Here is a 12,101-nt window from a genome sequence, read left to right as displayed (position 1 = left end):
TTTCCTGTGTAAAGAGCTGATTCTAAATGGGAAGTATACTGTTTTCCTTATTTAATTTGTTATACTGTTTTACCTTTTTACTTTCATCAGTGCTAAATAGTTTTATTCATTAACATTAAAATTCATATTCCCCCTCACTGATATATTTTTTAAAATATAATTTTACTCTTGTATTTTGTTTTTCATGTTCTTGATTCCCTCCCATATCCCAAACTATTATAATAGCCTGTTGCCTCTTCTCCCTCCTCCAAGTCCTTCTACCTTTCAGTTCATCTTCCACTCAGTTCCACTTGTCAAATTGCTTTTTCTAAAGCATAAATGTCATAATGACACATCCTTATACTTTCTTTTGTTTCCCTGTTGCTTTCAGGAACAAATATAAAATGCTTTTTGGTATTCAAAACCCTTTATTACCTGCTCCTCTATCTTACTAGTGTTGTTTGACCATATTTGTTCCTACCTCTCATGTATTCTGTAATATGGTACTGTCTTCCTTACTTCTCTTCACACAAGACACTTCACAACCAAACTGAGCATTTTTACTGGTCATTCTCTGTCTAACTGTATCTTTTTTCATTTCCACCCCCTGGCTTCCTTTGTATCTTGGTGACAATTTCACTTTCTGCAAGAGTCCATTCTGGTCTCCATTAATGCTAGTGTGTTCCTTCTGCTGATTATCTCCAATTTATCCTTTCTATATATTTTGCTTGTCCACAGTCGTTTTTATGTTAGAATGTGATGTTAGAACACATTAGATTGTGAATATCTTGAGAGTAGGGACTTAGTTTTATTGATTTTTTTTTTTTTGCCTTTTTGTGTTCCTAGCTCTTAACATAATGTCAGGCCCATAGGTGCTGAATAAGTGCTTGTTGACTTAACTTGACTTTATACCCCTCAGAGAATCATCTTTTGGTAATGAAGGCTTTCTGCAAGAAAAAGAGAAAAAAATCAGTATGACTAATCAATACAAGAAAATTACTAAATTTCACACTCATTGACTCATCACTTCAATAATAAAGTGGGCAAAAATGTCTTCTTCTTTTTTTTTTTTGGAGTTGATCATTTTTCATTTTTGGTAATTTTTCATGATTCATTTTTTATATTGAAGTTGTCATTTTTTCCCATGTACATTGTTGTGGCAAATTTCATTTTTACTATGCATTTTTTCATTGTAAGCCTTTCGAGGCATCTCTGTAGTCATTGCTTCTTGTAAAACAGTAATATTCCATTAGCTTCAATTTCCACAGTTTATCCAGTCCATGGTATATATCGTATACATGGTATTTAAGAGATTCTATTAATTGGTGCTCCTTTTCTCATTGTCTCACATCATCAAGATGCATTTTGCTATTATTTTGCCTTTTGCTGCTATCTAACATGATGAAGCGACACATAGCCTTCACAAAGCCAACTCCTTTGTGTGTACAATAAATTCCATTCCATCCCATCTTCATTAGCATATTACCACCTCTACCATCTCTGCTCCTTCACTTATCTTCAAGCTATGCCTACTAGATCATTCCTTAAGAGTAAGTACTTAATAAAAAAAAATTGTTCCCTGTTGCCTGGAATTTTTTTTTCAAGTTTAATGAAAGCCACTATTACACTGATGACTTAAGATGGTACCTACAATATTCTCTATCCAACATTTCCCATATATAAATAAAACAAGATGATACCTTTCCCCAGTTATTTCTCATAATTACATAGAATTCTGGTCTCCCTATCATTTACATGTTAAGAGTAATTGTGTATATACTATTCTCCTGCTTCTATTTACTATATCTGCCTTAGTTCCTAACAGTCTTCCAATGTTTATCTAAACTCTTTATTGTCAGCTTTTCTTAGAGTAGCAGTGTAGCAGAGTAAATAGAGAGGTAGATCTTGAAATCAGGAAGGTCAGGGTTCAAGTCCACCTCTCAAAATGGAGAATGTTCAGTGTTCCAGGCAAGTTAGCTTTTAAGTTGCAGAATTTCATTTTGTTTCTCTCTATAAAGTATTCCCTGTGGAGCTGTGTAGAGGGTCGCAGATAGTGGGGAACCCTAGGTGAGGTACAAGTTCTTTTAGTCCAGAAAAAGGATCATTCAGCAAGGTATCTGAGCAGGCCAACTTTAAGACTATGCCGAGATCACAGAAGAAATTAGGGATTTAATTGTAGCCACAGAAGGAAAGTGGCATCATAGAAATAACGTGCCTCAGGGCATCAATACAAGCCCAAAACCAGCATGCGGCTACTAGATGGGTACAGACTTTTTGGGTCATAATCATGGTATAGTGTAATGGGGCACAGATGGCCACATAATGGTCATAGGCCATGGAAGCAAGGATGACACTATTTATTCCTCCAAACCAGATGAAGAAGAACACTTGTGTCAGACACCCAACATAAGAAATTGCTTTATTTCCAGATATGTAGTTAACCAACATTTTGGGGACAGTGCTGGAGGTGAAGCAGATGTCAACAAGGGACAAATTGCTGAGGAAGAAGTACATGGGGGTGTGAAGGTGGGAGTCAGTTCTAATGGCTAGAATGATGAGCAGGTTCCATATCACTGATCAGGTACATAATCAGGAATAGGAAAAACAGAAATCAGGTTGGTTTGAAAGGCCCAGGAGGATGAACTCAGAGATGCATGTTTTATGTCCTCCTTACATGGGTTTATTGGGAAAGGAATGAAATTAGAACAGCTCAATAATTTTGCTGCATTTTACTAAGGAAAAAACCCACAGAAAAAAGAACAAAACAAAGACATACTTGCTGGTCTCCTTATCTTCTATTGAAAGTCTAAACTCCAAACCTGCAACTTGCCATAATTAAAAGTCCTACTTTCTTGCCAACTTTGGTATTCATTTAGGTTTTTCTATATTTTGACACAATTTAAGAGTTCTATCTTTTATTCACCCCTTCCAGTTCTGTTTGGGACATTCTAGACCAATATGAATTTCTCTAATGGGATTTCAATATAACAACATACTATTCCTCTAGGTTTTTTTTTTGTCAATTTTTCCAAGGCAGAATCCTTCAGTATTTTACTATTACTTGAAGCCATCACTCACTTTAAAGCACTAATACTTCCCCAACCTTTAGAGGGAGAAAAGATTTTCCTTGTAGTGTGTGAGTAAATCTTCACCAGTAGTAGTAGGGAGTCAATCTTACCATTAACTTGGAAGAAGATTGAGATCAAAGAAAATTCGATCTTGGGGACTAGGTATTTAGGGACTAGGTCTTTCATTAAGGAATTCTCTTAGTGAAAGATTAACCAGAGTAGTCTATGGAGTTCTTATAAAAAAACCTTTGTCGGGGTAGTCAGAGTCCTAACTCAACCTGTCTAGACTTAGCAAAAGCTGTGATGGGTAGAATGTGAAATGTCTGAAGAAACAAAATTTGAGGTTCTGAGTTTATTTTATTAAGTATTGCACATTAATTGCATAACAGATTGGGAGCTAGTTCTTTCTCAGATTGAAACTGGCATGAATATAAGGACAGATATCTTATCCCCTTCCTCCCAAGACTCCAAGTGTCTATATTCAATCAAAGGAACATAGAAACAACTGATTGATTCAACAGAGTTAGTTTTTAAATAAGACATATGGATTGCTTGAGACATAAAATCATGCATCAAGTTTTGAATCTGACTGGGTTTCTAGTCAGCAGAAACTATTTCCTTAGGTAAGAGTCTCTGAGCAGTAGGAAAAGGAAATAATCTTTTCGGTCATATCTGGCTAGGTTTAAACAATGTAATAAAGTTTTCCCACAAATCCCATAATTGAATAAAATTTTCTCATAAGACAGAAACTAGACTATACTCACTAGTGAATAGAAAGATAACTGAGCTAGATTGCCTATTGAATCATAAAGTGGAGTCAGTGTGGTTCACTCAGTTTATACAATTCATTCAGTAGAAAAGGACTAGAAACAGGAATCCCGACTACTAGTCCAGTTCTCTACCTATTATTTCATAAAGTCAAAAAGATTGACTTCATGTGACACTAGAGGAGACTCCTTCTCAACTTTTTCTCACAGCACTGGGGCTATTGTCTAGGACACTGTGTGGAGCTCAGGAAATCTCAGGAAAATTTCTCATAGTCATATCCTGAATCCTGGTTTTCTAGTGACAAGGATTCTTAAGGCTCCTTTCATGTCTTTGTTCCTTAGGCTGTAGATGAAAGGGTTCAACATTGGGGTGACTACAGTGTACATCACTGTTGCTGCTGTATCTTTTTGGGCTGTGTGGGTGGATGTTGGGCTGAAGTACACTCCAATGATTGTCCCATAGAAGAGACAGACCACAGTCAGGTGGGATCCACAGGTGGAGAAAACTTTCTGCTTCCCACTCACAGAGGAGATCTTCATTACAGCCATGAAAATATAACCATAAGAGATGAGTATTCCAAGGAAGGGGAGAAATACTGTTGGTGCTCCCACTGTGTAGACCATCAACTCATTGATGTAGGTATCTGAGCAGGCCAACTTCAAAAGGGGACTGAGGTCACAGAAAAAATGAGGGATTTCATTGTGGCCACAGAATGAGAGATGGGTCAGCAAGATGGTGTGGGTCAGGGAATTTGTATAGGCCCAAAACCAAGACACTAGTACTAGAAAGGCACAGACCCTCGGAGTCATGATTGTGCTATAGTGTAGAGGAGTACAAATAGCCACATAGCGGTCATAAGCCATGGCAGCGAGGAGGATACTATCTATCCCTGCAAACCAAATATTGAAGAATACTTGTGTCAGGCACCAAGCGTAAGGGATTGTTCTGTTTTTGGTTATGTGATTATTCAGCATTTTGGGAATGGTGGTGGAGGTGAAGCAGATATCAACCAGAGACAAGTTACTGAGGAAGAAATACATGGGGGTGTGGAGGCGGGGATCAGAGCTAATAGCCAGCATAATGAGCAGGTTTCCCAGCCCTGTGACCAGGTACATAAAGAGGAACAGGAAGAACAGGAGCCTCTGTTGTTCTGGCTGATCTGAAAAGCCAAGAAGGATGAACTCTGAGATTGCAGACTGATTTCCCCCTTCCATGTGTCTGTATGGAAGCAAATATAGAAAGAATGAAATAAGAATTTACAACAACTCATTAAAAGTTGACTTGAATGTTTTTTGCTGAAAAAACTTAGTAAAAATAGAAATAGAAGAAAAATAGAAGAATGGGAAAGCATGAAATCTCACTACTTATCATCTGAAATGTAAAATAAGCAAGAAATTGATAGTAATATACATGCACTATTCTACAAATGATGCATCATAATATATGAAAAAAAGTTTTCAAAAGAATTATAAAGTATTAATTATCATATGAAACATGCTCCAGATAAATCAAAGGAATTGAAATGTAAATGAAATTAATTTCGACATCCTGAAAATTGGCAGAGAATTTCAAAAAATAGGCATGGGTATTGCTGGAGAAACTGTTGGAAAAGAGGCATTTTGAAGGATTGTTCATGGCATTGTGAAATAATCCAGACTGTTTGTTTTCAATTTGGAATCCTGCAAGAAAAAAGAGTGAGAAAGTGTGAGGCTATGAAGAGCTTTAACTACCAAACGGAGGGGTTTATATATTTTCCTGGTTATAATAGGAGGCCATTGGAGTTCATTGCGAAGAGTCTTTGTCAGAATTACATTTCAGAAAAATTAACTTGGTGAGAATAGAGCAATGCCAGCTTCTTTGGTTTGTGAGTGATATTAACTAATTGTTTTTTTTTTCTTTATTTCAAGCCAACATGCATACTTGAGGAATGTTTTATTTTTGGTAAATTAAAAAAAAAATTAAACTTAAGGGCAAAATGAAAAAAGAAAAAAGTTGTCTTGTAAACAGCAGACCATATAATAGGATTTGATATAAAACAACAAATTTCTACTTCAAGAAAATCTATGTAATGAATATTGTAACATTATTGTTTTCAGAAATGTTTTCAGACAACATTTATTGTCCAGCTTTGCTTTCTTGTTGGTTTTCTTTTGTTCTCTGTTGTGCATATTTTACTTTATTTTTTCCCTTTCCTTTTCCCCTTAACCTAAAGAAGTCTATAATTAAGTATATGTATACATTCATATCTATATCTATATCTACATCCATTACATACATTCTCTTTCTCTCTCTATATATATGTATACATACACACATATATTCTTATATCTATATGTACATATCTATATATCTATATATAAACTCCACTATGATTATTTTCTCCTATTATTGGTTTTCCTGAAGGTGGCTGGTATTTTCCTTCTTAAGTCCATGTCTTTCATTGTTCTTCTAAATCAAACAGCTCATCATTTCCTATACCATAGCAATATTCCAATCCAATAATATCTTATCTGATGGACTTTCTGAAAAATTTCCCCCAATTTTTTACATTCCCTTTATTTTATTTATTTGTTAATTTTTATTTTAATTAATTAATTGATTATTGATTTTTTATTGAGGCAATTGAGGTTAAGTGACTTGACCAGGGTTACACAGCTAGGGAATGATAAGTGTCTGAGACCAGATTTTAACTCAGGTTGTCCTTACTTCAGAGCTGGTGCTTATCCACTGTGCCACCTAGCTGCCCCGATTCCTTTTATTTTTGAGTGCAAAGATTTTATGTATAAAAGAACTTATTTAAATTAAAATTTAATTTTAAATTTAAAATAATCATAATTTGTTATACTTGAACAATACACTCACCTTATAATATTGTTTAAAGTCTGATATTGCTGAATCTACTTTACTTTTTTTTTCATGGAAGGGCAAGTTCAGAAGTGACTTTAGTGAAAAAGATAAAAGATATCTATCTATCTATCTATCTATCTATCTATCTATATTTCAATAAGTTGTTTTGAGACCAGATTTTATGCAGTTTTCCATGGACAAATGAAATGTTGGTTAAGGTTTGCTGGGGTCTTAAAAGGTCATTGACTAGAGTGTATCATTTTATAATTGCAAAATGGAAAAGATTCAATTATTGGAATAAAATTTTTAAAGGTTCAAATAGTTGTGGTAAGGTAGAAATAATATATTTGTCTGAAGAGACCAAAAATTGTTCATTGGGAGCTAATTAATCATCTCAGATTTTTAAGACTTATGCTCAGAAGATAAAAACAAGGTAAGGAATGGAGCTTGAAAGAAATGTGTGCCTCAGTTCCATGTACTTCTTGTCAGGAATCCTTGAACTTATAATAAGTTCAGCATAGTGGTTTCAATCAATAATGAAAAAGACTTTTAAAGATCTTTTTTGGAGAAGAAATAAAAAGGAGAGATTGGGGGAGTTTGTTTAGGGTGACTAGAATGATGAAAATGAAGGAGAGAAGGAAGGACCAATGAAATCTTATATGATTTCTTTTCTGACAAATTACATGTTCTTTGAACAAGGAATTGGTCTTGTAGGCTGAAAAATGCATTGTTAAAATGAAACTAAAAGTCAATCAAAATGAAGATATGGTAAGGCTGCCCATAGTTAATTTCCTAGTGACCAGATCTGGATGAACTACAACTCAGGATCTGTAAATTCTTAGGGAATATGAATATTAAAGCACTGTTTTTGATTTTTAAGAGATTATAGCTAATGGGAGAGATGCACTAAGATTTGATAGAGGAAAAAAAAAACTTGTTCTGCTAGTCAAAGGAAGAAGTTAGATTTTGAACAATAATGGAATTTGACCTTGACTTTGATTCCTCACCAAATTCTTAGTCATGATTGAATAGATGCTTTATTAACATTCTAAGAATGAGTAGTGAGTATTTAAGAGTCAGCTTAGCTTCATGAATAATTAAAACAAATTAGATCAAATTAAACTCTTTTAATTTTTTTTTACATATTAATAGACAGCTAGATTATGCCATAATGGCAAATTCAGTGCACTTAGATATTAGTAAAGTGTTCAAAAATTTCTCTTGCTATCAGAGTGGACAACAAGGAGAGTTGTTGCTAGATGATTATACAATGTCAGTCTAGTTTTGGATGTAATGAGCTCTCAAATTTTGAAGATGTCTCAGGAAAACTTAACTTTTTAAATTTCATCTTTGCAGAGTTTTTTGAATCCTGATTCAATCATCAATACACATGTTATTTTCTGAAGTGTTTTGTCATCCCCAAAATTTATTTGTGTCATCTTTCACTTCATTCAAAATATTCATAAGAATTTTGAGCCTACAGGAAACAAGGACAGATATGTTATAGAGAAGATTCCTTCTAAGGGATAGATTGGACTACATAATCTCTTTGGGATCTCTCCCCACCGTTACTTCTCCTGCACCAAGCTTCTAACTGTAACCTCTATATCAAAAGTCAAGAATTGGGATTTCTTAGAATGGCTGATTACTTGTATGAACATTGGAGGAGAGATTCCTGCTGGGTTTTGTCCTTTACTTCAATATAATGATTATCATCATCACCAATAATACTTGAATGTTAATAGATTTCACATCCTGAGGTTCTATCAAAAAGCAATGAGATATATTGTTTCATTTAGACTTCACAACAACTCCACACTTAATACATCTGTATCACTATGGGTATTGTAATCTCCATTTTACTAATGAAGAAAATGAGATTAAGAGATTCAATGATTTTATTCACCAAAAAAGATTTCTCAACATTTCTTGTATCTTTTGTCTTACTATTATTTAACTGTAAGATGAATCAATAAAGATCTTTCTCAGAATAAAGGTTTTAAATGTATCAAATAATTGTATGAAATGCTAAATTTCAGTTAGATGTTAGTAAATATTAAGATGTGATTTTTTTTCTTATTCAAATTTAGAACTCCTTTTGAGTCTTTCTATGGTTGCCTAGTTTAAAACCTCCTGTTAGAAACACTTCCCAAATTTGTCTTCTCCATTAACACACAGAGCTTCCATGCTGGTTCAGATTCTCATTACGTCTCCCCTAAACTACTGCAATAGCTTCCTAACTGGTCTTTCTGCTTTCAGTCTTTCCCTCTCCAACACATTCTCCAAAAAATCTGACAAATTATATTCCTAGAATGCTTCCTCAAAAATAATCAATGGCTCCTTATTTCCACTAGGATGACAGAGTCCCATATTCCTGAGCCCATTGTGTGGGGGAAGAGTCTTAAATCTAAGAGTCTGATTCAAGGCCTAGTGTTTTATTCCTTGCACCATTAATTAACCTCTATAAAAGTATGTTTACCATGGCTACATGGTCAATAAGTATCTGAGGATTTGAATTCAGTCTTTGCAGTTCAAAGTCTAGCATTCTATTCATTATATCACATCAACTTTGATCAGATCCTTTGAGTTGCAATCACAGCACTCTTTCATTACTTCCCCCAGGATAATATATATGAAACAATTACTGGGATCAAGGCAGATACAAAGAAGGACAAAAATGCCTAATTTAACTTCCCTCTCTTATCCTGATAAAAAGAAGGAAGCTTAGCATAGAAGGAAAATGATCAAGAATTCTTGCCATCCCTATTCAGAATCAGGGCATCATCCCAACTGAAAATTAGAAAAGGACAATTTCCTTGTTCCTGTTTAGATATTGTTTTCTTCTCTAAAGCTTCATATTTGGGAAACAGAGGCAACATTTTGTAGTAGAAATACCTTTGGCATATCATTCAGGGATTTTAGGCTCCATCCCCAGATCTTCCAGATTTTGTGACCCAGATCTATTCATTTTTGTACTTGAGATTCTTTAACAAGCTGGTCTATGAGATGCTTTCCAAGTTTGATATTCTAATATTACGTTTCTTTCCAGTATTGATATTCCAGCTGTATGATATGTTTGTTCTAAAGTCCTTTCAGTTCTTTCAGTTTTTTCTTTGATGGGTGGCCTGTTTTGGGTTTCCCATTCTTTATTCTCAGATCTTTTAGTCCAGAGGCCTATGATCTGTTCTTTGGTCTAAAGTCTTTCCCATGAATTCCGTGTCCTGACTCTTGTTGCCAATTCAAGTTCAGCTTCTCTATGTCCAGAATCCTGCAGATTTTGTATAGGGAAAGCAATGGTTCATTTCACTTTCCTTCTATTCTGACCTTCCTTTCTTTTACCAGGATAAGAGAGGCAAGTTGAATTCAGCATTTTAGTCCTTTTAGAAAGAGTCACCTTTCTTCATAAAGGAAATTAACAGAAAAACAAATGTTTTTCACATTTCAATGTCATATTTACTAGCCTCATTGCTCTTTCCTGACTCATGTGATCCTCCATATCATTTCTTTGGAGCCAGCTATCTGGTGCAGTAAATAGAGGGCTAGGTCTGGAGAAAGGAAAACTTATCTTTCTGAGTTCAAATATGACCATAATTACTGGGCAAGTCTTTTCACCTCTGTTGCTCTCAATTATTTCAGTTGTAAAGAGAGAACTATAGTATCACTTACCTCAAAAGGTATGAGGATCCAGGCTCATAGAAGGTGTTGTATAAATGATTATTGCCTTCTATGGAAGGCATTTTAACTATTTACTCTTTTTTAACCCATTTACTCTTATATTTGAAAATTTATGTACTAGTCTTCCCAAAATCTGACACTCTCTCTCTTATGTCAGAAGGTCCTTTAAAATTTGAACATTTTATCTTATAAGATCTTTTCTAGCCCCATGTGTCTCTGTTGTTCTAGGTGCTAAATTCTCTTTGATCTTGAATATTTTATTTTCCTTGGAATAGAAACCTTGATGTCTTTTCATTTTAATTTTTTTTCTAAATCATTTCCAATCTAACTATGTTTCTGGGTCCTTTCAGTTGTCCTGTTCTATTTTCTTAAGTTCTTTTAAGGATTAAGTTTCTATGATTTTATAAGGCTCTGTCATTACTTTGTGTGAGATTTTCCCCTTGAAAGTAACAGAAGATGCCTCTATAGATCTTCTTATTTAATTGTTTGACCTGGGATTTTTGTTCTGTTCCTGAGAGATTCAGCTACTTTGTCTCACCATGACTCCTCACAGCTGAGAATTTCAATTAGGGAGTTACCTCAAGTGCTGGAATCTTGCAGATGAAAAAGATTTTGACATTTTGAATGAAGTCATGAGCAGGAGAACAGGATTCAGCTGTCTGAGGAAGGATATATGAGTATTGTTGGTACTTTTCTAGGAAGTCCCTAGACTCTAAGCTCTAATTCCCAGAGCTCCTTGTTAGAGAGAAATGTTGAAGTAATAGTCCATTTTCTAGGCCAGCTTAGCAAGGGAGCTTGTTTGAGGGAAAACATTGGCTCAAGTTCAATTAATTTTTCAATTTATTTTCAATTTATTTATTTTTTAACACTGCTGTGTTAAAAATAATGAAATCTCTTTTTGTGTTTTTAGATCTTTTCTAAGGAAGAAACATTAGATTTCAGAAGATGGAATGTAATCAATGGATAAAGGATGTTCAGTGGTTACCCTTCCATCTTAGCACTTCCCTTAATAACTTTCTTTATTTTCTGTGCAGTATTGCTTTCCATCCCTTTAGTATCTCTATATAGGTATGGCCAGTCAATATTGCCTTTCTATCGATCACTGAGTCATGATTCTTGTATTTCTATTATTTTCTGGAAGGAGGCAATAGTTCCAGGTGACTAAATCTCCATCTCTAGTATCCATGGCATTCTTTTTGGTCTGATAATATAGCTTTGGCTAATGAATGCCTCTGCTCTTGTGTTCCAGTTCTTTGTCTTCTAAGTTCAAATGTACAAATTCTTTGGGGTTTGGGGTAGGCTTTAGAGGAAACAATATTCCCTAAATTCTCAAAAGTGTTGCCACTTGCCATTTTTGTTTTGATTTAGGGGGACATCAGTGTTAAGTGTCTGCTAGTCTATCATATAAATTTATGATATATATAAGTTAAAGATTTCACCACAAACATGAAGACTGAGTTAATAGTCTGTATGCAGAATTCTGCTTTCATCTTGTAAACAGATGAATTTCCACTTGTGTGCTTTTGTTTGGATTGTATTGTTTTGCTTGTCTTCATTCAGATCAAATAATCATCAGAGGATCTATTGTGTGAATGCTTTGTACAAAAATATCACTAATGCTGAAACTTTCAGTGTTAAATGCCTTTCTTCACTCTCATAATTTTTCTTATAGGAAGTGGGTTGACACTGACAGGGATAGTACAAAAGTAATGGTGAATAAACCTGCTAAGTTTTAGCATGCAACATCAGACCCCATCAGTGATC

The 12,101-nt window shown here is 34.6% G+C and overlaps 1 protein-coding gene across 1 annotated transcript; it reads right to left on the bottom strand.

The window, feature by feature from the left end:
* Nucleotides 1-4,087: 4,087 nt before the first annotated feature.
* On the bottom strand, nt 4,088-5,029 carry LOC127543415 (olfactory receptor 1361-like). Its single transcript, XM_051969491.1, has one exon. The coding sequence runs from the start codon at nt 5,027-5,029 to the stop codon at nt 4,088-4,090; it is 942 nt and encodes a 313-aa protein (XP_051825451.1).
* Between the last annotated feature and the right edge of the window lie 7,072 nt (nt 5,030-12,101).

The sequence above is a fragment of the Antechinus flavipes genome, chromosome 1 (assembly GCF_016432865.1).
Source record: "Antechinus flavipes isolate AdamAnt ecotype Samford, QLD, Australia chromosome 1, AdamAnt_v2, whole genome shotgun sequence".
NCBI lineage: Eukaryota > Metazoa > Chordata > Mammalia > Dasyuromorphia > Dasyuridae > Antechinus > Antechinus flavipes.
The sequence above is the reverse complement of the archived record's forward strand: the minus strand, read 5'-3'. Positions and strand labels throughout refer to the sequence as shown.

Bases quoted from the DNA above. Each gene is read 5' to 3' on its own strand.
- LOC127543415 (XM_051969491.1), bottom strand. From the start codon at position 5,029: ATGGAAGGGGGAAATCAGTCTGCAATCTCAGAGTTCATCCTTCTTGGC.